The following is a 21,883-nucleotide window of genomic DNA, read 5'->3' on the forward strand; positions in this document are numbered from 1 at the left end:
ATCCTTTCTTCTAAAAGAAGAGGGCGGTTGCTTATGCTTGGGCTAAGTTTGAGCAAATACTCATAAGCACTAATGATTTCTTCTGATATTTATTGCATTTTCTCTATAGGACAATGAATTGGAAAAGATCACAAGAAGGTTTACCATGGAGCTGGCAAAAAAGGGCTTTATTGGTATGTTGGGCAGTTTTACTATTTAAATTTAGGAATCTGATTAATTGTGCATTGGCAGTTTCTATGAGATAATAGCCTTAAATAACAGTATTTTTGAGAACTGTAAACAGTTTGGCTACAGAACATTCAGCAAGAACCACAAAGAATTGAGTCATTGCATCCTAGTGCATTTTAAAGGGAACTGTGTCTTAACTTTTTCTGGTGGCTCTTCTGCTATGAGACGCCACAAAAGCTGAGGTCGTGGTATCCAAAATGAATAACATTCCTCTCAGAGTCAGATCATAAAATGGTGACCATATTTGTTGCAGTTTTAATCTCTAATAGCAAACTCTTCACTGTTACTGTTTCCTGTAGTCTCAGTTGAGGCTTTTGGCAGGTATGTGAGGAAAGAGAGGAAGGAAATAGAAGATCCACCCCAGCAAAAGTTGATGGCTTCACCCATGGCAACCAGAGGCTGCGAGGGAAGCGTAGGCAAGAAGCACAGGAGTCTGTTGTAACAGAACCTCAGCTTCTGTCATGTCAGTAGGGCCTCCATTCACACTCAACCCTGAGCTGTTCTGGTAGCTTTGCTGTCTGGAGTTGCTGTCTGGACATCTCCTCTGCTGAAAGCTGAATATTGCCAGCTCAACTTTTAATTAAAGGGAGCAGTTTTACCCAGAGAAGGTTCTTACTCAAATGAATAATGAGGCTTGTAACTAGTTAAAGGTCATGTATTCCTGATATCTAACTGCCTTGGGCATGTCTATCCATTTATCTGCATTTTCTTGCTCTTCAGCCAGAGTGTTTGTCATCTGCACTTCCAGACAGAGTATTTATCATCTAAATTAAGCTCCTTTATAAACACACTTACTGATGTTACACGTGACTATGGTTTTACTGTACACAATGGAAGCTATAGTGATCATTAGTTCAGTGGCAGTTAAAATGGTTTGTTAAAGTGTCCTCAATTTTGGCTCTCTGGTTGGTGCTACAAGACTTTCACAAAACTTTCAAAAATACTTAGAAAAAATTGTTGGGGCAGAGTTGCATATAATATCCCAATTGGCAAGTTTCTATAATCTTAAGTAGTCTGGGAAATACTGTTTTTAGCCATCTACAAAAACCAGGTTTTTTTTTTTAATTTCAACAGATGTCTGAGGCTTCTTTTAAAGGTTTATTTCATCAAGAAGAGAAATGAAACCTTTCTTGAAATATAAGCAGTAAAATCAAACACATGTGCTACAGTGCAATGACTAGGAACAGCCTACCTTCAATATTTAAACTCACCCAGGAACAGAAAGGATACTCTTATGCAAAAGAATCCAATGTCACAGTATATAGATAGCACACCTAGATAGCACCCTCCCTGCAAAAAAACCCCAAACCACTTGTGATGCACTATCTTGCTCTGACTTTTTGTTGATAAACTGGCTTAGGTAAAGGTGAGGGATTTTGATAATACTGTAGAAAGGTGTGACACAGCATCTAAAACTGCACTGAATCCATCAGAATATGTTGCTTGTATAATAAACTGAGGATTAAAGAGGAAAACAGTTCTTCTCTGCCAAGGCCGGCACAGTTCCCAAGAGAATAATGATTGAAAATAACTATTTGTGTTTGATCTTTAAGAGCTGTTTTCACTGTTGCCAACAGGACCTGGTGTGGATGTGCCTGCTCCTGATATGAGCACGGGGGAGAGGGAGATGTCCTGGATTGCGGACACCTATGCCAGTACCATAGGACACTATGTAAGGCTTGAGCAGAGGCTTTTAAGCAGAAAAGCTGCCTAATCATATCAATTTGTTTATTTGCTGGATCTAAAAATATTCTTGCAAACTCAGTGTGAGGATTTTAGGGTACAGCAAAGGAAAAATAGCTTTAAGGATAATATTCTTACCCTAGCCTGAAAAAAAAGCTTCTCTGGTACAATACTGATTGCAACTGTTTCAACAAAAAGAAAATAACTGGTTTTAAAGATGTATATAGTCTAAAATTGGTTTCTATTGTTATAATTTTCCTCTGTTTTTCATTACTACTGAAATTACTAATTTAAAGTTGTTAACTGATAACTGAATTTGCAAGTTTTATTAAATGCATGCTCATGGTTTTGTTCATTCAAGAGATCATGCAAATTAGGTTCACACTATTGGTATAACTTGTAAAAGTTTTAAGATTCTCTGCAGTCTCCTAGAAGTAACAAGTCTCATTGTGGAGTTCAGCAAATTCTTCAAAGTGTAAAGCAAAAAGACACTGACATAATTTATAGCCCAGGAAGCTATTAAAAAAATTAAAGTTTTTAAAAATTACTTTTCAATGCTAGCCCTTGGTTTGGCTTTTGTCCTTGTGACAGTGGGGTTATTTGTACCTGCTAACCAAACGCTTTCATTGTATACTTTCAACAGGTCAGTTCGAAGAAAAATATATTTTGGACAACTTATTTGTTAGTAGCTGTGTATAAATGTAGTAATTTGGTAATCTATTGCATGTTTGCCTCCCCCAGCTCCTTTTGAAAGGCAAGGACTCTTTCCTTGTACTTTGTGCAGTCCCTTGCAGCAGGGCGTGTGCCTGGGGCTTTAGAGCCACCCACGCCATGCTCTGGCTCATTGCTCATGACGTGCCTGGCTGTCCTCAGGCAGTCTCGTGGCACAAGACTTGTCTGAGGCCTTGGACAGGAGCAGGTGGAGTGGCACAGGTTATCCTAAGTCTGTTATACAGTCTGAGGTATCCTAGGGAAGGAAGAAAAGGAATGCTTGAGGAATCAGCTGTGGTGTGCTGATTAGTTGAGTTAAATCACTTTCACACAGAGCTCTCCCTTAGGGATATCACTATAAAACATTATTTGCTTTTCACTGTTCACGTAGGTAAATATTTTAATTAAAACTTGATATCTGATAAAAAGCCAAAGTTATGACTTCAGAAGGACTTCGACATGCAGGGCAGCAACTAGTTCCCACAGTGAGAACTTAAAATTCCAACTTAGAGCAAAATTACTGCCTCGAAACACACTGAGTTTCAACATTTAACTTACTGCACTAAAGTGTGTATTTCACTGTGATACAACAGCACTGTATTATTAAGACTGACCAGAAGGATCACAGCAAGTGACCTGCTTTAAGATTTGCTGTATTGAAGTGTTCTCATACAGTTTCATACAAAAGTTCAATTTTTTTAAAACTAAACCCTGATAGAGAAGTTTTCAAATGGATTAATTTCTTATTCTTTCCATTTTATAATCTCACCTTATTGTGCAGTCCTACACATTCTTACGATTCAATGACAACAGAAAAGAATATAACTACTGAGGATTAAAATTGGAATTAGCTACCACAGCTTCCTTTTAGGCTCCCTTTGTAGGGCAGTTTTATTGAAAAATAAATAAAACCTGAGAAGGTTCAGGAACACTTTTCTGCAAAGTTTTAAAGAATGGAAAAGTGTGAGGGGGTGGAATGTTAGTTTACATAATTTTGTTGGGTTGCTTGTTTGTACGCTCAAGAGAGAGCAGTAGCCACAGTGGAACTCCAGAGCTATTGTGGAGAATGACCAGGTAATGGAGAAGGAAAGTGAGAATTCTGACAAGGCTATAAACAAGGGAATAATCCATCAAAACCAGTTTCTAGAGGAAGATGTTTGAAATAACTGTCTGATTGAGATGCCAAGAGCAAAAATAAAGGTGATTAAGGAATATGAAGATGATAAAAGTGGCCATGGGGGAAGAAGGGAAGGGAACTAAGAGCAGAAAATGAGCAATGAACAAAAGTGAAACAAGCCATAATTCCAAAGACAGATGGAAGCTGTGCAAGGGACTGCATTCAGTGGAGTGGAAAGATACTCTGGTGAGAGGGATCTGTCTGAGATACAGACCTGGTGGCTCTGTGCTTGCACACAGCTGTGTTCAGGGAGTGTCAAGTGGGAGGGATAAATCAAATAACAGATATAAACAGATAAGGGAAGTTTGCTCAAAATGTACCATACAGAGCCAGGAAGCTGGAGAGACAAGGAGAACATCATTGCAGAGGGGAAAGGGGTTAAGAAAGGAGCAAAAGTTAGTGCCTGAACATCACCAACTAAGTTCATAAGCTATCAGTGACTTTTCAAGGTTCTCAGTAAAAGCCATGCTCTTTGGGTTTTTCCCAATATGTGTTAAAAGTTTTTGTTTATTGACTTGAAACCAAAGATTTTAGGACTTTGACATCAGTTCTTCTATGTGACTTTAGGAAGACCTGGATCTGCCCCCGCTTCATGCTCTGTTTTCTTGCCAAACCATGCAAGTTGTTAATAACTGCCATGTTAACTGTTCCAGAAAATCCATCTGAAGTTGCTGGATCACTGAACTATATATGGCTGAAGTTTTTTATTAAATTAATCCTTTCCACTCATCTGTACTTCCTGACACAATCAACTGACTTTTGGTACACAGGGAAGGACTTGGATAAATATTCTTTTTATATATGGTGGAAAGCTGTAGTTCTTCACATATTTATAAAATATATTTCCTCTTTTCTGAATGTACGAAGCCCAAAGAATAGTTTAAGACCATGTAACAGAATAAAAACCTGAAAGTCCATCAAAACATCAGGCTAAGTCGTTCCAAAGAAACACCCCTGCCAATCTTTGTTCCAGTTGACATACCACAAGAGGGAGCATACAGCTTAAGGAGAGCAGCAAGCTGTATTTTTGGGAGGCTTAATTAGGAATTCTGTGCCAAGCCCAGCATCACTTTTATCGTTCTTAAAGGGGGCTAACTCACTATCATTTTCAAACAGTTAATAGTTTAGCCTTCATTATGGCTCTAGTCTCCTCCAGCCATTGTGCCTCCACTTACTTTTGTCTGCTCCTTTCCTTCCTCTTACCAAGTATCCTGCACCACAGGCATGCAAATGCCTTTGGCACAAGGGATGGAGCAGAGGGAGCCTCCCAGTGAATGTGTGGCTGGTGGAATGGAAACCCATCCGGCTGCTGGCACACTCAATTCAGTGGATTCTCTTTCATCCCTACTTTTTCACTTGTGTTGGAAGCCAAGCCACCGTGTGACTGTGCTCCCAGGGTGTGGGAGCATGGGAACCACTGGTGACAGAAGAGGGAGGTCCAGTGTCTGGTTTGGAAGAATTTGTTTCAAGTTATTAATTTCAGTTAGAAAAATCAGCTATGGTTTTAAATAGCTATTTTATCTTAGCTGACTATCTGGCATATGAAAAACTTAATTTTCTTGCCACCAAATTAAGAATAGAGACTTGATTGTAAATGCTGCTTTTCTGAATAAAAGTAATAAGTACCCAACTTTTTCCATATGACCTTCAAACTGCAGATTTCTCTGCGACCGTCCCTGTATTCTGACTACAGACCTCATACCTCATTTTGTAATTGCAAAATAACTGAATTTGTTACAAAGGAACACTAAATAATGTTTAAAGATTATTAAAAGCCAGTTCAAGGAGATGTCTGAGCCCTTAAAAAATTAAGAAATCAAAAGTAATGATGTAAAGAAATTGTGGCTGTAAGTAGAAGCTGACTTAGAGAAACATTCCTGAAAGCTTTTTGATTTGTCTGCTTGTGGATGTTACCATGATACACAGACTGAAGTTAACATACACACTTAGAGGCAGCAAAAAATCACAGACCCACATCCACAATTGCATTACACAACTTTCCTGACAGAATGTTCTGAGGTGTTCACACAAAGCGAGGAAGGAAATCATCTTTACAAACTATATACATTTAAGCTATGTCATGTTCTGAATCTTAAAATTTCTGTTTTCCTTATGTCTAAAGTGTATAAAACTTCTTGTTCCAGCTGTTTTTTTGATTAATTCCATGTCTCATGAGTCCTTTGCTGTTTTACAGGATATTAATGCACATGCCTGTGTAACTGGTAAACCCATCAGCCAGGGTGGGATCCATGGACGTATATCTGCAACTGGTCGTGGTGTCTTCCATGGAATTGAAAATTTCATCAATGAAGCCTCATATATGAGCTTATTAGGAATGACTCCAGGATTTGGAGACAAAACATTTGCTGTTCAGGTAACTTTTTTGCCTTGGATTGTAGGAAAAGAAGTAGTACACAGATTTCCAGTAGAACTGTTTTTAAAACAGGCTGTAGCCCTTAAAACCTGAGAGCGCTTTAAAACTTCCAAGTTAACTTTTCCTCTAAAACTTCAGAAACACTTCTCAAGCAACATACGTGTCCTTTATTTTGGACTGGGTTTTATAAACTGAACTTTTCAATTTCTACAGGCACAAAGCCAAATCTCTATAGTCTTTATGATCTTGTAAGCTGCAAACACCAAGATGAAGTACTGTCACAGGAGTTCTTTAAACTAAGGCATAGCACACTTTTCAGTGAGCTGTGACACTGGTTTTACCTACACAAACTTTGTTGCAATGTTTTACAATAAAAAATGTCAGGAGAGGAGGAATTGAAGGTTATGTTCTTGTTCCATTACTGAATAAGCAGTTGGAAAAATAGAAACTAAGACCTTATCCTAAATTTGTAGGGTTGAATGTACATTTTTGGTCTTCCTAAAACTTGGGGATTTATGTAGCTGAATTTTGAAAATAATACGCATTTCAAAATTTCAAAGACAGGAAACTTGTTCAACTTTTTACAGTATGTTAAATGAAGAACTGATTTGTTTTCAACAAGTGCTTGTAAGAAATAGCAGAGTAATTGTAACCTCCAAGTTGTCCTCTAGTTAACCTGTTGGCTGGAACAAACATCTCTGCCCTGCACAAGCCCAGCAGCACACTTGTCTCCTTGCACTTTGGCATTTTCATGCCTGGCAGAGGACTATCCAACAGGCACTTAAGCAAAATTTAGACTGAAAACATGGCCATAAGAAAAGCAGAAAATTCTCATAGGAAAATGAGCCTAGAGCATTTCAAAGAGACCTAAGGCATGACAGACTCTTCTATCAGTTTGCTTCTAATACATAAGCAAAAATCCCAAGTATAACTGAAGCTGTGTTATACAGGAATTTATTATTCAGCTTTTTTTTTCAGCACAGAATTGTACAACAAACTTTCAACATTGATCATATGACTTTTTGGTCTGCTGTGTGTGTTCTTTTACTTCCAGAACATCAGCGTGCTGGAAGTAAAAGAACTTAATGGCCTGAAATTAAGTCAGTAGTCATACAAAAATCCACTAATCTCTTTAAGAGGGTGCCAGTCGTAAAGTAGATACACGGAATGTTGCCAGGTTGATAAACATCATAGTTTTGACACTTTCGTAGTAGCATTACCTCTTCCTTTCTATGTTTCCAGGATAAAACACTTATCACAACTGTACTTTGCTGGCTACTGTGCATCATTTCTGCAATGGTATTCAGACAAGAATAGAATGTATGTAGATTTCTTCCATCTTGCCTATACACATCATCTAAGCTGTGCCAATAGATGACAAACTATTTAAAACTATATAAGCCTTAGCAGTAATCATCATTTTAGCTGGAAGGTTAACTACTTTTCTCTTTCTCTTTCCACCTGCAGGGATTTGGTAACGTGGGCTTGCATTCTATGAGATACCTGCATCGTTTTGGCGCAAAATGCGTCGCTGTCGGAGAGTTTAATGGCTCCATCTGGAATCCTGATGGGATTGACCCAAAGGAACTAGAAGATTTCAAACTGGTATGAAACGTAGCTAAGGCAGAAAGAGTTTCATTTTTGTCAGCTTTGCAAGTACAAAGAATGGCTGATGACTGTAGGCTGGTGGTGTGATAGTTTGTCCTTACAAAATGGCTTAGAAATGTTGATTCTTCTGACTTTCCTTCTTATCCCCAACAAGAATGCAAATGCAGTGGTACCTTTTTTACCCTTTGACCTGGCTCTTAAAAAATGTATGTGTGCAGGCTAATTACTTTGTTTTCAGAATTAAAATTATTATATTGCCTTTCTTATGCCTAAACTAAGAAGGATGTCTCAAGAAACCAGGACAGGGAGGTTCCTGGAGGATTCCTGACTAAGAATCACAAGCACATGATCATTTAAGATGTACAAAGTGTACTTTTGCTGTTTCTTACCTATTGGATGTTTTTGAAAGAATGAAAGCAGAAAGAATGAATGCCTGGCAGTGTGACTTGAATGTGTAGTTTATAATGAAAGTTGGATGTGGTCTTTTTATTTCAGTTTCCAAGTGAAGCAGATTTGAGGGGACAGTTCACAGGCACTACAATACAATCTTCTACCTAAAGTTTCTTAGGGCCTTATTTGATGTGTCTTCTTTCATATAGGGAATATTTGAATGTCTTTATTACTCTCTTTTTTAAAAAAGAATGAAGATTCTATCACTAAACTAAGGCTATCGTTGTAGTACTGAATTTTAAACACCATTTGAATCTTATGTGATGCAACTTATCCTGGGTGTAGCAGACTAGTGAGTCATTTCAGTTGTTTGAAAAATGTTTTAAGAGCTGAGAGGGACCTTTTTTTTTTTTTAATATTCCAGAGTCCACATTGGTTATCAATGTCTTTATACAGAGAGCAGTTGTGCTTCAGTCTTGGGAACTTTGTTCCTAAAGCTTTGTAGCTTGCTTTTTATGCCTAAATAAGGATAGGAATTATGTTATGTGCTATCACTCTAGTACTGCAGCTTCTCCTTTTTCTCTCTCTGAAAGTCAGAAGGGAAGAAATTCGTATGAGTGCACGACACACTAAAACCACTGTGGTTGTTTTCTTCACATAGCAACACGGGACAATCATGGGCTTCCCTAAAGCAAAGCCACTTGAGGGCAGCATTCTGGAAACAGACTGTGACATTCTCATCCCTGCTGCCAGCGAGAAGCAGTTGACCAAGGCCAACGCACACAAGGTTAAAGCAAAAGTAAGTCAAAGAGTTAAAATGGAAAGAAAAATAGAGATGGTCTGTTTAAATACTAACATTCTAATCTAACTACTAATAATCAGCATGAACAAACTCAAATCTCTACCTCTGAGTTACTCTGTGCTGTGATTTCTTTCAGATTATTGCTGAAGGTGCCAATGGGCCTACAACTCCTGAAGCTGACAAAATCTTCTTGGAGAGGAATATCATGGTTATCCCTGTAAGGTTCTATCATGACTTTTCATTTTCATTACAAAAGGAGCACTTTTGTGAAGAGTGCCAAGATGCTAGTTAATAAAGGCTTTTATTAATAGCCATTCATTCTCTAAGAGTGGTTTTTAATAACTGATGTCTAGGAAATGGGTGTCAATGTTGCTGAAGAATGATATTTATTAAAGACCCCACTACAACTGCAAATGACCAAAGATAGCGATTATTAACTGACATTTGCTCAATCAAAAAGTGTACTAAATGCAGGAAGAAGGAAGAGTAAATATTCTGGCCAGTTTGTAAACATGGTGCGTTTAGGTGATGCTGTGACAGAGCACAGTACTGTATGTGTAGTGATAATTTGAAAGAATAAGACCTATCCAGGTATAATGACATAGAAAGGATGTCCTGATCAAGTGATCTTGCCTGATAGAGTAGCTGATCCTCAGCCTTTACTCACTGAGATGGCCTAAGAATGCTCTTATTTTCTTAAACACTTGGGCTAAAATAGAAGTAAGTAGTCAGTCAAGCACACCTGAACCTGATGTGTTCTAAAGTCAAGTCCTATTTTAAATCAGTAGAAATAATCCCTGAACTGAAGAAGAGGATGTTGTCTTGTAAGGGTAAGAACAGGATTGTCTTCAGTACTGCAGTTTAAAGCGGTGTCTTGTACATAATACTGCTTGCTTTTGCAGAATATGGTAGCACTGTCTTTGTCACATGGTCACAATTCAAAATATTCATTCTTTCTGTGCAGGATCTTTACCTGAATGCTGGTGGCGTGACAGTATCCTACTTTGAATGGCTGAAAAACTTGAACCATGTCAGTTACGGCCGTTTGACTTTCAAATATGAAAGAGATTCAAACTACCACTTGCTCAGTAAGTGCTCACCTCTGCTTCCACACAGTTTAATTAATAGACTGGACTAGCAAACACCAAATGTGGGAGAAAGGAATGCTGAACTCTTTTAAATTCACCACAATTTTCCCTGAAGTCTGTAATTGCTGCTTACTAAAGAATAGAAGAGGTTTCATAGGTTAACTGACCTGCAATTCTAGTGACTTAAGTTAAATGCATGCTTTTTTTTGTTATCTTTTAATTCTTTCCTCATTTTTGTAAAATAGTAAAGTCAAGACACTTAATTGAAATATTCATTACTTCTTAATAAACATCTTTCAGTGGTACACTTGGTATTTAGGAAGCATTCAAAGTTCAAGTGAGTGCCATTGTTCTGCACATACAACACTAAAGGATTTCTATAAAGGCCAATAATACAATAGAGACAGGCACTAGAAAAACTTGCTTATGGCTCACAGCTCCACTTATGGTCATTCTGTGCTGCCAACTTTCTGGGAAATAATAACTATTACATGAAGAGGCAGTGGAGAAGAACTGGAGAATGTTGCTCCATTTTAAAGAGTACTCTGTAGAAAACATGAGAATCTTGACAAAACTGGACTTGACAAAACATACATCTGCATAGTTTTTAATGTAACCCTTTGTCATAAATCATACATTGTAAAGTGTTTCTAAAGTAGTGGAGTGTTATGGCAATTTTCATTTAAATCCCTTTCTTAACTTCAAGGTTGTGTCATCTCAAATGCTCTTTGTTGCTGTTTAGGAATTTCAGAATTTCAAGAACTTAGATGAAGTAAATATCAATAAAAATACCAAAGCACTGCTCATGTCCTAAGGGAAAAAAACATTTCACATTTGCCAGTTACCTTGCATCTATTTTTTCTTTTTTTTTTTTTTTTCCTAGTGTCTGTCCAGGAAAGCTTGGAAAGAAAATTTGGGAAACATGGGGGAACTATTCCAGTTGTGCCTACAGCAGAATTTCAAGATAGGATATCGGTGAGTAGTTGCTGGTTTTTTTTTTAATGTTAGGGGAGATGTACTCTGATACTATGACTGAAATCTAAATTTCACCATTGTAGCTATCCTGGAGCACTTTTCCCCAAGCAAAGCATTAGTACACAATTAGCCTGATGGCCAAACAAAGAAAGCAAGCAAATGGTCTGAACTGCTTTGGAATAGTGGAAATAAGCTATTTTTGATTTCTTTTTACTTCAGCCAATGCAAAATACCTGCAACACAGTAAAAAAGCTTCAGTTTTAATACACATGCTTTTTGTATTTTGGAGCTCTGGTTGATACAGTTTGCCTGATTTTCCAAAAAACTTTAAACAAGATATCACACCACAGACAGTGTGATGTTTCTGTAACTCCAGAATAACAGCTGTGTGAAAAACTGTAGCTTGTTCCTTTAAGAGTGAATCAATGGGCAGAGAAAGGTCAGGTAAAATTCATTGCTATCTATTGTGTAGCAATACACAGCAGGGACATTTCCATGTGGAGTGATGGGTTGTGAGCTCATCCATTTGCATTTAAAAGGAAATTTTGGAGGTGATGACAAAATACAAGCCTAGAAATCCATAGCAATCAATAAGCAAGTCCAGCATTAGAAATTGTTCTGAAGGGATAAGACTAATGATGCCACCATATGAATTCAGAGTGTGCTGCCTTCTGAATACTGTGTGCAGTTCAGGTTTCTGCATCTTCAAACACTGGAAGTATGAAAAAAGTTCAGAGCAAGATCACAAGGATAGATAAAAGTACAAGAGTTTCTCTGGCATGCAACAATGAACTAACCTAGATCCTACTAGCCTGAACAAGGTCTGAGGTGGAGACAGAGATCTGTAGAATGAGGGATATGGGAAGAGGCAGGTAAGGATGGATTGTTCACTGCAGGGAATGGTGGAAGAGAGTGAGATATGTTCCCACAAAACCAGCACAGTGAGGTGCAAAATGAAGAATAAGGGGATGGTTCTAGCAGGGCAGACAGTACAGGTGTGCAATACTCTGCCAAGGGATACATGGAAACTAAAAGCATTGGTTGGTTTGGTTATTAAACTCAAATTCAGGAGGAGGTGGGACAAATGAGGAGGGGAAAAATGTCCAGCAAGTTGTGAAAAACATTAAACCATGCTTCCTCAGGAAGAAATGAAGGGAAGTGCATATAAACTTGGACTACAGCCAGATGATAGCAATAGACTTCAGCCTGTTCCAGAATATGGTGCATTTTATACACGTTAGGCTATGAGTAGCATGTGTGATGGGTTCTGTAGCTTAAAGCAAATGCTGGATCTCTTAAGCACAAACCATAGAAACTGGCCTAGCACTTTCTACTTCTAGCCCAAATTGGTATTTGAGGGAAAGCAGCTATTTCGTGGAGCCAGATGTCAAAAATTATTAGTAAATTACAGCAATCAGGATGATGAAACATTGAACCTTCAATGAGTCATCATAATTCTTAAACTGCTTATTGTTCTGTGTATTTAAATTTTAATGGGAATAAAGTTGCTAAGGGCTAATATAATGTGGAGTATGTGAATTTGAGATCTATGCTCTTCCTGAATCCTGTCTTCAAAACAATTGCAATAGGTTGTTGACTCTTGGAAGCTTTTTGTTTAATATTTACTGTGTGGTCTGAAGGAAAACAGTAATTGCCACATCAGTAGATAATGGTAGCATCATGCATCTAGAAGCTAAGCCCATAAAAGTATTCAGTGCTTACATCTGGGGTTTTAGAATTGAATTGACCATAGCTAACTCTTCAAGTAACACAGTAAAGGCTATTTAGATCCTTCACCCATCATTAGAAGAGAATGAGTGAGCAAGCTTCAGTAATTATGGAAATCCAACATGTCATTGTCCTCAGCACACAATAAGGACTTTTTCGTGTCTTGGATTAAACTTTGGTTTTATTCTCTGTTGTTGCAGGGTGCATCTGAGAAAGACATTGTGCACTCTGGGTTGGCTTACACGATGGAACGTTCTGCCCGGGTAAATACTGCATAGCTCTATATATGTACCAGAGAGAAAACTCACAGAATCACTGGGTTGGAGGAGACCTCCAAGATCACGGAGTCCAACCCAGCCCTAACATCTCAACTAAACCATGGCACCCAGTGCCACATCCAGGCACTTTTTAAACTCTTTTTAAACACATCCAGGGCTGAGTGACTCCACCACCTCTCTGAGCAGACCATTCCAATACTTAATCGCCCTTTCTGTAACAGACTTTTTCCTCATATCCAACCTATATTTCCCTTGGCTCAGCTTGACTTTGGGACAGTTTCTGAATAGGTTGTACAGAATTTCTTTTCAATTAAAGGAGTAGATAAATAGTACCTGATTAATGGAAGTCACTCAGAGTATGAAGAATTTCTGCTCTGTGCCATCATGGCCAACTTTAACTGGGTGTAATAATAGAGATTATTCTGGTAGAAGCTGTAGTAAGTAGAAACTTTTTAGTTGTCCTCTTGTGCCTAGCTAATCTGGGACATCTACATAAGAGTGCTTTACTTCACCATTAGCAGTTTTAGATTAATTCCTCTATGCTCTATGTTTAATTAATGGACAAAGGCTGCTTGAAACATCTCATCTCTCCCTATCAGTGTAAGAATTGAAAAGGGGTAATAGAGTGACCTGAGAAAGATGTTCTTCCCTTTCAGTTCTCAGTTGTAAGAGGAATCAGGAAATTTCGGAATTGATCCACAAAGGATCAGAGCTGTGATACCAATCTAGCAGCTCCTTTTACTCCTTACTTGGATCCTACAAGCAAAATTGTTGAGCTCCTTTGGAGAAACTTGCAGAAATTACATGTAACCTTTTCTATTTCAGCAAATCATGCGTACTGCCATGACATACAACCTGGGTCTGGACCTGAGAACAGCTGCCTACGTCAATGCAATTGAGAAAGTCTTCAAAGTGTACAATGAGGCTGGTTTGACCTTTACATAAACAGGCCATGACCGCTCCTTGTTGTATCCCACCCTTCGCTGTTAATGTACCCTCTTCTTGAGAAAGCTTATCACAAGTTTACATGTAACCACAAAATTTTCTTTTCTTCTGACATTATAGTGGATTCTATTCTCAATTAGTTCCAGTTCCAAACTAGTCTTTTTTACAATAAAAATCCATGGATTAGGAAATTGTATACAAGTATGTATCTGAAGATAACAGTTCATCTGCACTTGTGGGGGCCATTCTGGGTGTTTCACCTACAAAACAAAATGGTACATTTTATGTATGGAAGAGTGGTCTTGCCACCTGAGCCACTTCTCAGACTTCAGATCAGATAGTGTACTATATGAGCACTTAGCTCATTATTACTTCATGCACTTTTGTTTAATGACATAATTTTGGCTTCAGCACTTTCAGTAAGGCCTTGTATGATCAATGCTGTGGCATTGTCAAAAGAAGAACGGGCCTCCAGCAGGGATTAACTTTAATAGGAGTCTAGTTTTTGTTTGTAGTAAAGCTTCAGGCCTGATTCTCTTAAGGCAATATTTTTTCTTTAACTGTGCTACTGTTACAGGACTGCCTTTCCTTGCTTGTTCAACCTAGTTTGACTATCATCATGACGTTTGTAGCGCTGACAGACTAATATTTTTATAAGCTGAAACTATTGAGCAACTCTAGTTATGTTTTTAATCAAGTATCTACATAACTATTCTGACTATAGGTTGTTTCCTTTATTTTTAAGAAAGGGATATTCTGAATTTGGTAAGCAATCATACTTAGAGTTTTTGGAATTCTTTTTCAGTCTTTTCCTTTCAGAGGCCTTCTGAAAATTAGATACTGCCTCAGTGAACAACTAGAGTGAAACTGAACCCAGAAATCATTGGCCAAACCACAGAGGAGCTAGAATGCTGCTATAAACTTAATTCACTGTCTTAACACACACAGCCTTTTTTTTTTTTTTTTCCCATGAGGAGGTCTTGAAAGTTTTGAACATAAAGTACAACAAAATAGACCTCAACAAAATATTGGATCAAGCACAGTTTTTGAAGTGTAAGGCTTTTGTCCCTTGGAGTCCCCTTGAAGTGCCAGATGTTATTTATGTAATGAATATGAATGTTTTTTTTAAAAAGAAAATTAGTCCCTCCCAGAAACTCATGCTTTTTCCTAACTACTTTGTAACTGCATGACATAACCTGGAGAGAGCAGTTATTAAAAAAAGTTGACCTTTCCAAACCTACTATGCTGGTGTATTAATGTTTTCTATTTCATGCAATAGCTTTCTGTAGCTACAATCTGCAGCTCTTCACACATGTCTATTCATAACCTGACCCACTACTAAGATACTGTCCCTGAATTATCTTAAGGGGCCCACTAATACAGATCTTTATCTCTTGAAGTTGCCCATTAGCAAGATTTTGGATATATTTAGTAAATCATTTCAGATCTTTTTAGCTTGTCCTCTTAAATTTGTGCAAAGAACTCTTTTAGTAGTTAGCATGGAGCAATAAACCTGTGTGAGGCATTTAATTAGTGGCTTATTCCATCATATATGCTGGCATCTAGGGTTGTAAAAATACTACAGATCAAATAAGTGCAGCATATATATATATATATGCATATACACACTGATAATATTTAAAAAAACATGAACCCTTTGAGAATTATTGTGGTCAAGGTATGGATCTCTAAACACAAGATATGTACCCTGGATCATATTCTTCAGTGCTGTTTTTACATAAACCATTATAAAGTAAAACAAAATCATGATTTTAACAGTTCAGCTCCAACAAATTGTAACCAAAACTTTGTGGCTGAAAGCTCACAAATAAACAGTTGTATTATAAAAATTCAGAAATAATCTAAAAAGCAGTGTTACATTATCTGGCAGCAAATTCACATAAAGCAAACTTCTGCTGTTGTTCTCCCTCCCCTGCCTAATTTCCTCTATAGCTACTAAAGCAGTCCTTTTGGATGGGCAAACTTGAAAAATGGGACCCTTTCAGTGCTGGAGCACACAGAAAGATGGCATGGATAGCTAACTGGGATATCTTTTACCTCCAACCAACTCCAAAGGGAAAAAAGCCAAAGCCTGCACCATGCCTGTATTCCCCATTTCATTAGGATCCTCTGTTTTTGTGTACATACACCTTATCACTTATTTTTCAGAGATATCGTGAAAAAAACCAGACCTACCACCTGGCATGATTTTAGTAAACCTAGAGATGAACCCTTAAGGTTCACTGGATCTCCTTTGAGCAGCTTGATTGCAGTAGCTACTGACCTCTTGTTAAACACAGTCAGTGTTGGAGACATGAATCCAGTCATATCCAAGGGTGGGTGTAACAACAGCTTAAGGCACTTTCAGTCAGAGCTGAGACTCTTGAGGTTGGCTTAAGAGCACATCAGCTGATTTGCCCTTTGTAGCTAAACACAAGAACCAAATCCTTATCAGTGATTCCTGGCTTCTAGTGATAGCCTGCTCTGAAATAATCTCACCAATTCTAAACATTATTGACCTCACTCCTAATGGGATCAGACATTTAAAAAAAAAAAAAAAAAAAAAAGAAGTTGCATGCTCCTTATCACATTTTGTGCACATACCTGCCAACACCCAGCAACAACAACAGAGAGAAGAAAGTAGCAAAATTTTGAACAGTTTCTATGAGTTAATGAGATTTTTGAGGTTTGGGTACAAAGCAGCTCTAGCCTTTTCCCAGCCCAAGCCACACTTGAAAAAGCAATCACTCTCTGGGATGCATGTTATAAACACTGGGGGGTTTTTACTAAAACTGTAACATCAGTTAGATATTGGACCCTCCTTACATATGATGTACACACACACAAAAGCCTTATCTGCCAGCTATTAACCTTATTACTGCCTGTATTCACTTATATGCCACTATACATTTACTAAGAAACTTGCTGTACTGTTTGGCAGGGAGCCAGTCAAGACTTGAAGTTAGATCTGAGCACAGATTAGTAACTGCTCTGAACTACACCTACTACACAGAGCAAAGCACACCCTTACTGGGTGTTTGTAAGCTCTCATTCAGCACTTAATACTGCCTAGGTACGTAATTAGCATTCAATAGTAGCTCAGCAAGTACTCTAAAGCTGCAAGTGAATGAATCTCAGGGATGACAACCACAGTGTTCAGGGTCAGGTGCCACCTGCAAACTACTAAATGCAAAATGTTTCTATTATACAGAAGAGCATGCAGAATGATAACTTTTTTATCCCAACAAAGAACTCAGTGCTACAGCTCTTTTTCATTGACGGCAACTGTCACCATCAGGAACAAGTGTCAAAGCAATGGAAATTCTTGTTGTGATTTTAAGGTTCTGGGTAAGTAACCTCTAAATTATTCTGTTACTAATTGAGAAGTCTGTAGTGTCAGATTCTAAGATCTCATTCTGAGTTCATATGCACACAGAGTGTTCCTGGCTTTTGAAGATTTTTTTCTGGTTGTGGATGAGTTACTCAGAAGTACCTGGTTCTGATTCTTTCAGCTGCTGTCCCTGTGTGACAGCCCTGCAGACATGGTCAGTGCCTCCTCTGTGGCACGGTGTGGCTGTCGTGCCTGTGCTGTGCAGAGCTGCTGGAGTGGCCCCAGTAACCCAGCTCAGCACTAAGCAGCTACTGCAGCCAAGTGCTCTGCTGGCAGCAGTGCAACCTCCTGCTGCTGGCATTGGCTCTGAGCATCACAGTGCTGCTCTATGCACACACCTCAAACACACTGAGCCTTCCTCAACACAGGAGCTAACTGATTGTACCAATAACACAGAGGGCCACAGAGGTTCTTACCTTGTCTGGAGAGGGCTGTTGGGTGCTCAGCTTGTACATAAACAGGCATGATTTAGGCTCAGTGACAAAATAGGAAACCAGCTCTCAAGTGCTTGACTTTACATACTGCCCACTTCAAACCAGCCCTTACCGCACCAAAAAACAAACCCCAAACCAAAAAAACATCTTTGCATTAGTAGCATGGCACAGCTCTAGCTGCCTGCTCTGTGCAGTAATCCAGTCTTTCTAGAGCAGTGATTGTAAATGCATTTTTATATGTGTAACCAAAGGAATACATGCAAGCCATGCATAGTGTAAGTATTGTCTTTATTTAAGAGTATATGTAGTAGAAACTTGTTTACAAATATTTCAGTAGTGATACATTTTGATCTTCATTGTCCAAAGCTTTTGCCCCATGAAGTTGCTTGATTTGCTACATTTTTTACAGCTTTTTCACCAGTTTCAGCAACTTTGTAGACTTCATCAAGTGCTTTTAAAAGAGAAAAAAACAAAGGTAACTGTAGCATCATTGCAATAGCTTCCCCTTTCCCACCAGATGTGGGACAAGGAGCAAAGCAGAGCTGGGGGCCCTGTCTGGGATTTCACTGTCCTAACAGTTTGAAATTAACAAGAACATCACCGTACCTTTCTGACCAGCACTCTTAGCCTGTTCTGCTGCTTGCTGCACAGTCTGGTTCACCGTGTCAACTGCAGTCAGGAGGAAAAAAAAGTCAATTAAGCAGCCTTTACTCTTCCCCTAATTTCAACAGTCACATTTTCAAAGGATTCCTAAGTGTTTCAGGGCTAGAAGATGAGTAATTATTCCATAAGGATGGGCATTCTGATCTAATGGTAGATGTGCTATTAGGGACTCTGGTTGCAGTTCCCTACAGTATCCATATATCTTGGTATAGATGAAGATTATGGATGTTAGTGTGAGACACCTGGACTGTCAAGAAACAAACCCTAGTAGGGACTTGGGTGCAATGAAACCTTCCTTTTACTTAGCCTGGCTAAGTTCTGCTGAGAGCAGTTTGATTGGTAAAGATTCCTTTTCCAACTGCAAAAACTGGTGCTCACTCCCTGAACTGGCATGATGTATGAGCAACACATCAAAAGTGTAGTGATTAGTCTAATACTTTCTCTTGTACATAAAGAAAATGTATTCTGTAAGTGTAGTTTTAAAGGCATGGAAAAGTTCAATAGAAGAGACATACTGAAAAATGAAGAGCAAGAGAAGGTATTGTCTTAAAGGCCTGCAGCCTAGAAAAGAGTGGTAAATATTCAGATGATCAGCTTCCAATAGCTGTGATCAGGGAAGTCCTGCTTGCAAAAGTCAGAAGTTTGGGGCAAATAGCTTTGCATTGGACTTGTATTTATTTTATTACCCCTGGCTCCAAGTACTACTTTTTAAAACCCACCATAGATGTGTTCTGCACAACAGATACTGAGGGGGTGGCTGGCGTAGCAAGACATTCCTCATGGAAGTGGCAGGAAGGAGAAATCCTGAAGTCAGGAAAGATATTTAAGTGGACTCGGAGTGTCTAAAACTTCAAACACCTCCAGGTTTGCATTGAATGTCTCTTCAACAGTGTTTTTTTTAAGTGTCTTGTAGAAACCAGTGGCCTATTCCACCTTGAGCTTGTAGGACATTTTCTACTATTTAAAAGACATGCTAATTATCATTACATACCATCTTTTGCTGCAGTTTCCTAATGTGAATGATGTTCACTGCTCATAAGGTGCAGCTAAGGAGAATGCTTCCCAAAGCAGTCTTGGGTCACAGCCAAGTTCATGACTCTTTCCAGGACCCATGGGATAGGTGCTAATTTTAGATACTTGCAAAGCCCAGTTGTGCCACTCTGTACTTGGCAGTGGCTCATGGGACTGTGCCTTTGGGGCATGTGCAGGTGCAAAAGAAGTAGTTCAGAAACAAGGTAATTAATAGTTGCAAAACCACCAGTCAAATTCGGCAGTCTTTTTTTACTTGAAATCTGGCATTAATCCCCCTTTTATTTTCATTTAAATGGGGGTTTTGAGGGTACCTCTAGAATTCTTCCAGTCAGTGCAGTATTAAGTGGAACGATGAGTTCAGCATCATGTGCTGTGTATTTACTGTCTGACATCAAGGCATGTGCAGATTGTACAGAAGTGGCCAAAGTCAGGCCAGTGCCTGGGACCCTCCTCTGTTGTTCCAGAATCCAGCTCCAGCTGGAAATGCCATGGTCCAGTGCAGGACTTGCTGAGAAGATGTAGGCAGCATTCAGGCAAGTGGCTTCAGACTGATGATATCCATAGAGCTGGTTCAGCTTCAAGTGCTTGGGACAGACGGGGAAGGAGTGCAGCTACTATTTATAAACTTTGCTCTTAGAGTTTGTTGACTCCTAAACACTTAGTTCCATCAGCTGATTGAGATTAGTACTCAGCTTCTCTGAAGATGACAAATGTCCCTTCTAAAGCATCCATAATATCTTCCAGCACAGGAAACAGTAGACGTTTCCCGAGTGTTAAAGAAGTTAGGAACACCAAAAAGCTGCCACAAAATACGCATTTCTAGGACTACTCTGGCAAAATTAGAAAGAAATCCTCACTTGAAGATTTGAAAAGTTGATGGTTTGCCCACCATCATTTGCTTCCATTTGCCCACACCCTCGTGTTTTTCTTTCATGCTTCAGCATAAAATATAAAATAGCTGAATATAAAAATAGCTGAATTAAGAATAAATCCAAATTTTTTGTAAAAGAAGGTGCCTGTGAGATTGTTCATCCTTCATCTTCCTAGCAAAATTAACCAAATCATGGTAAATAAGTAGCAGGCTTCCCACTTGCTTCATTGGGCACACAGCCCACAAGTAGTATTTCTACAGCATTTGAAGTCACAGGCAAAATAACTGGTTTCAAGAGTTTACCTAAATGTCATGTAATGAAATATGAAAGAATTTCCAGTGCTTACATACAAAGCACAAACACTTCAGGAATCTCAGCAGTGCAAGTCTCCATGTTAAAGCTCCGCTAACAATGGTTATTTAACTTCGGGGCCAGTTCAGCAAAACTCTCTGCAGGAGTGAACTTGGCTCATGCCCTGAGCCCCTGCAGCTGCACTTGTGCTCTTGGTGAGGTGTGTGACTGCAGTGCTGGCAGGGCTGGAGCACTGACATCAGGGCACTTAACTGCACCCCTCTGGGCAGCACCAAGCAGATCAGAGCCCTCAGAGCTGATACACTGCACTGCTACAAACTCCTATTTGTCATGGCTGGTCATATTAGGAAGCAAAGCCCTAAACACGCAGCCTCGCCTCCGCTCTCGGCCGTCCTGTCATCAGTGCATCATCTAGGCACCCACGCACTATGAGCCACAATAGGAAAAGTTGTTGTTGGAAACCCCAGTAGTTAATATCAGACCTTCACTTACTGTAGTGTTAGAGGGCTTGGAGATTGCAGGATGTGCTGACCTCACCCTTGAGGGCAGCATCTATAGAGTTCATGCCCCAGGGGCAGATTTGCTCCCAGCAGCAGGGGCAGGAGCAGGGCAAATACTTCTAACACCCAAGGGACGGAGGAGGGAAAGCAGCAATTTGTATTTACCTGCCACCTGTGCAGCATTTCCAGCTTGTTGTGCAGCTTCCTCAGCGAGCTTCTTCCCAATCCCAAACATGGCTGTGCTCAGTCTTCTCTCCCAGGACGCGATGGGTGAGTCCCTAAGTTCGGTTCTGTTACACTGTTTGGCAAAGTGCAGCTTTTTATAGACAAAGCAGGACTCCTCCCAGTAGTTAGAGGGCAAATGCAAACTGGAACAGGGAAAAGTCATGAGCCCTTGTTGGGTGATTAATATACCAGGCATAAAAGGGTGAAGAGACATTAATGTTTGTTATGATTTCCTCCCCGGAGAGAGGGCGCGGATTCATTGGAAGAAGTTTTCCATAGCCCAGGAATGAAAGCTTTGTTTTTCCATATCGGGGAGTTGGTAAACAGTGTGCATGCCACAGCTGTCCTGACCAAAGGCTCCAGTGCCGCAGGGGGATACGCAGGCTGGCACAGCCCGTCGTGAACCGGGCAGAAAAGCATTGCATTGCAAAACACTCTGCTGAAGAATTGCTTAAATCAACTCTGTC

At 39.3% G+C, this 21,883-nt stretch overlaps 2 protein-coding genes across 2 annotated transcripts in view; one reads left to right on the forward strand and one right to left on the reverse strand.

The window, feature by feature from the left end:
• The window catches only part of GLUD1 (glutamate dehydrogenase 1), a 29,066-nt gene extending 13,839 nt beyond the window's left edge, over positions 1–15,227 (forward strand). The window contains exons 4-13 of the mRNA XM_066324180.1: positions 110–173; positions 1,806–1,900; positions 5,994–6,173; positions 7,641–7,778; positions 8,833–8,970; positions 9,110–9,190; positions 9,938–10,061; positions 10,945–11,036; positions 12,965–13,027; positions 13,868–15,227. Coding sequence (XP_066180277.1) covers positions 110–173; positions 1,806–1,900; positions 5,994–6,173; positions 7,641–7,778; positions 8,833–8,970; positions 9,110–9,190; positions 9,938–10,061; positions 10,945–11,036; positions 12,965–13,027; positions 13,868–13,987 — 1,095 coding nt within the window. The 3' untranslated portion in view covers positions 13,988–15,227. The remainder of the gene's footprint in view (positions 1–109; positions 174–1,805; positions 1,901–5,993; positions 6,174–7,640; positions 7,779–8,832; positions 8,971–9,109; positions 9,191–9,937; positions 10,062–10,944; positions 11,037–12,964; positions 13,028–13,867) is intronic.
• A 2,856-nt stretch (positions 15,228–18,083) lies between these two features.
• On the reverse strand, positions 18,084–21,611 carry LOC136364333 (adipogenesis regulatory factor-like). The gene is made up of 3 exons (XM_066324217.1): positions 21,357–21,611; positions 18,419–18,481; positions 18,084–18,263 (listed from the first exon to the last, which is right to left on the reverse strand). Exons 1-3 carry the CDS (start codon positions 21,577–21,579, stop codon positions 18,166–18,168), a joined length of 384 nt encoding a protein of 127 aa, XP_066180314.1. The 5' UTR covers positions 21,580–21,611; the 3' UTR covers positions 18,084–18,165.
• Positions 21,612–21,883: the final 272 nt, after the last annotated feature.

The sequence above is a fragment of the Sylvia atricapilla genome, chromosome 8, assembly GCF_009819655.1.
Source record: "Sylvia atricapilla isolate bSylAtr1 chromosome 8, bSylAtr1.pri, whole genome shotgun sequence".
In the NCBI taxonomy this organism is placed as follows: Eukaryota; Metazoa; Chordata; class Aves; order Passeriformes; family Sylviidae; genus Sylvia; species Sylvia atricapilla.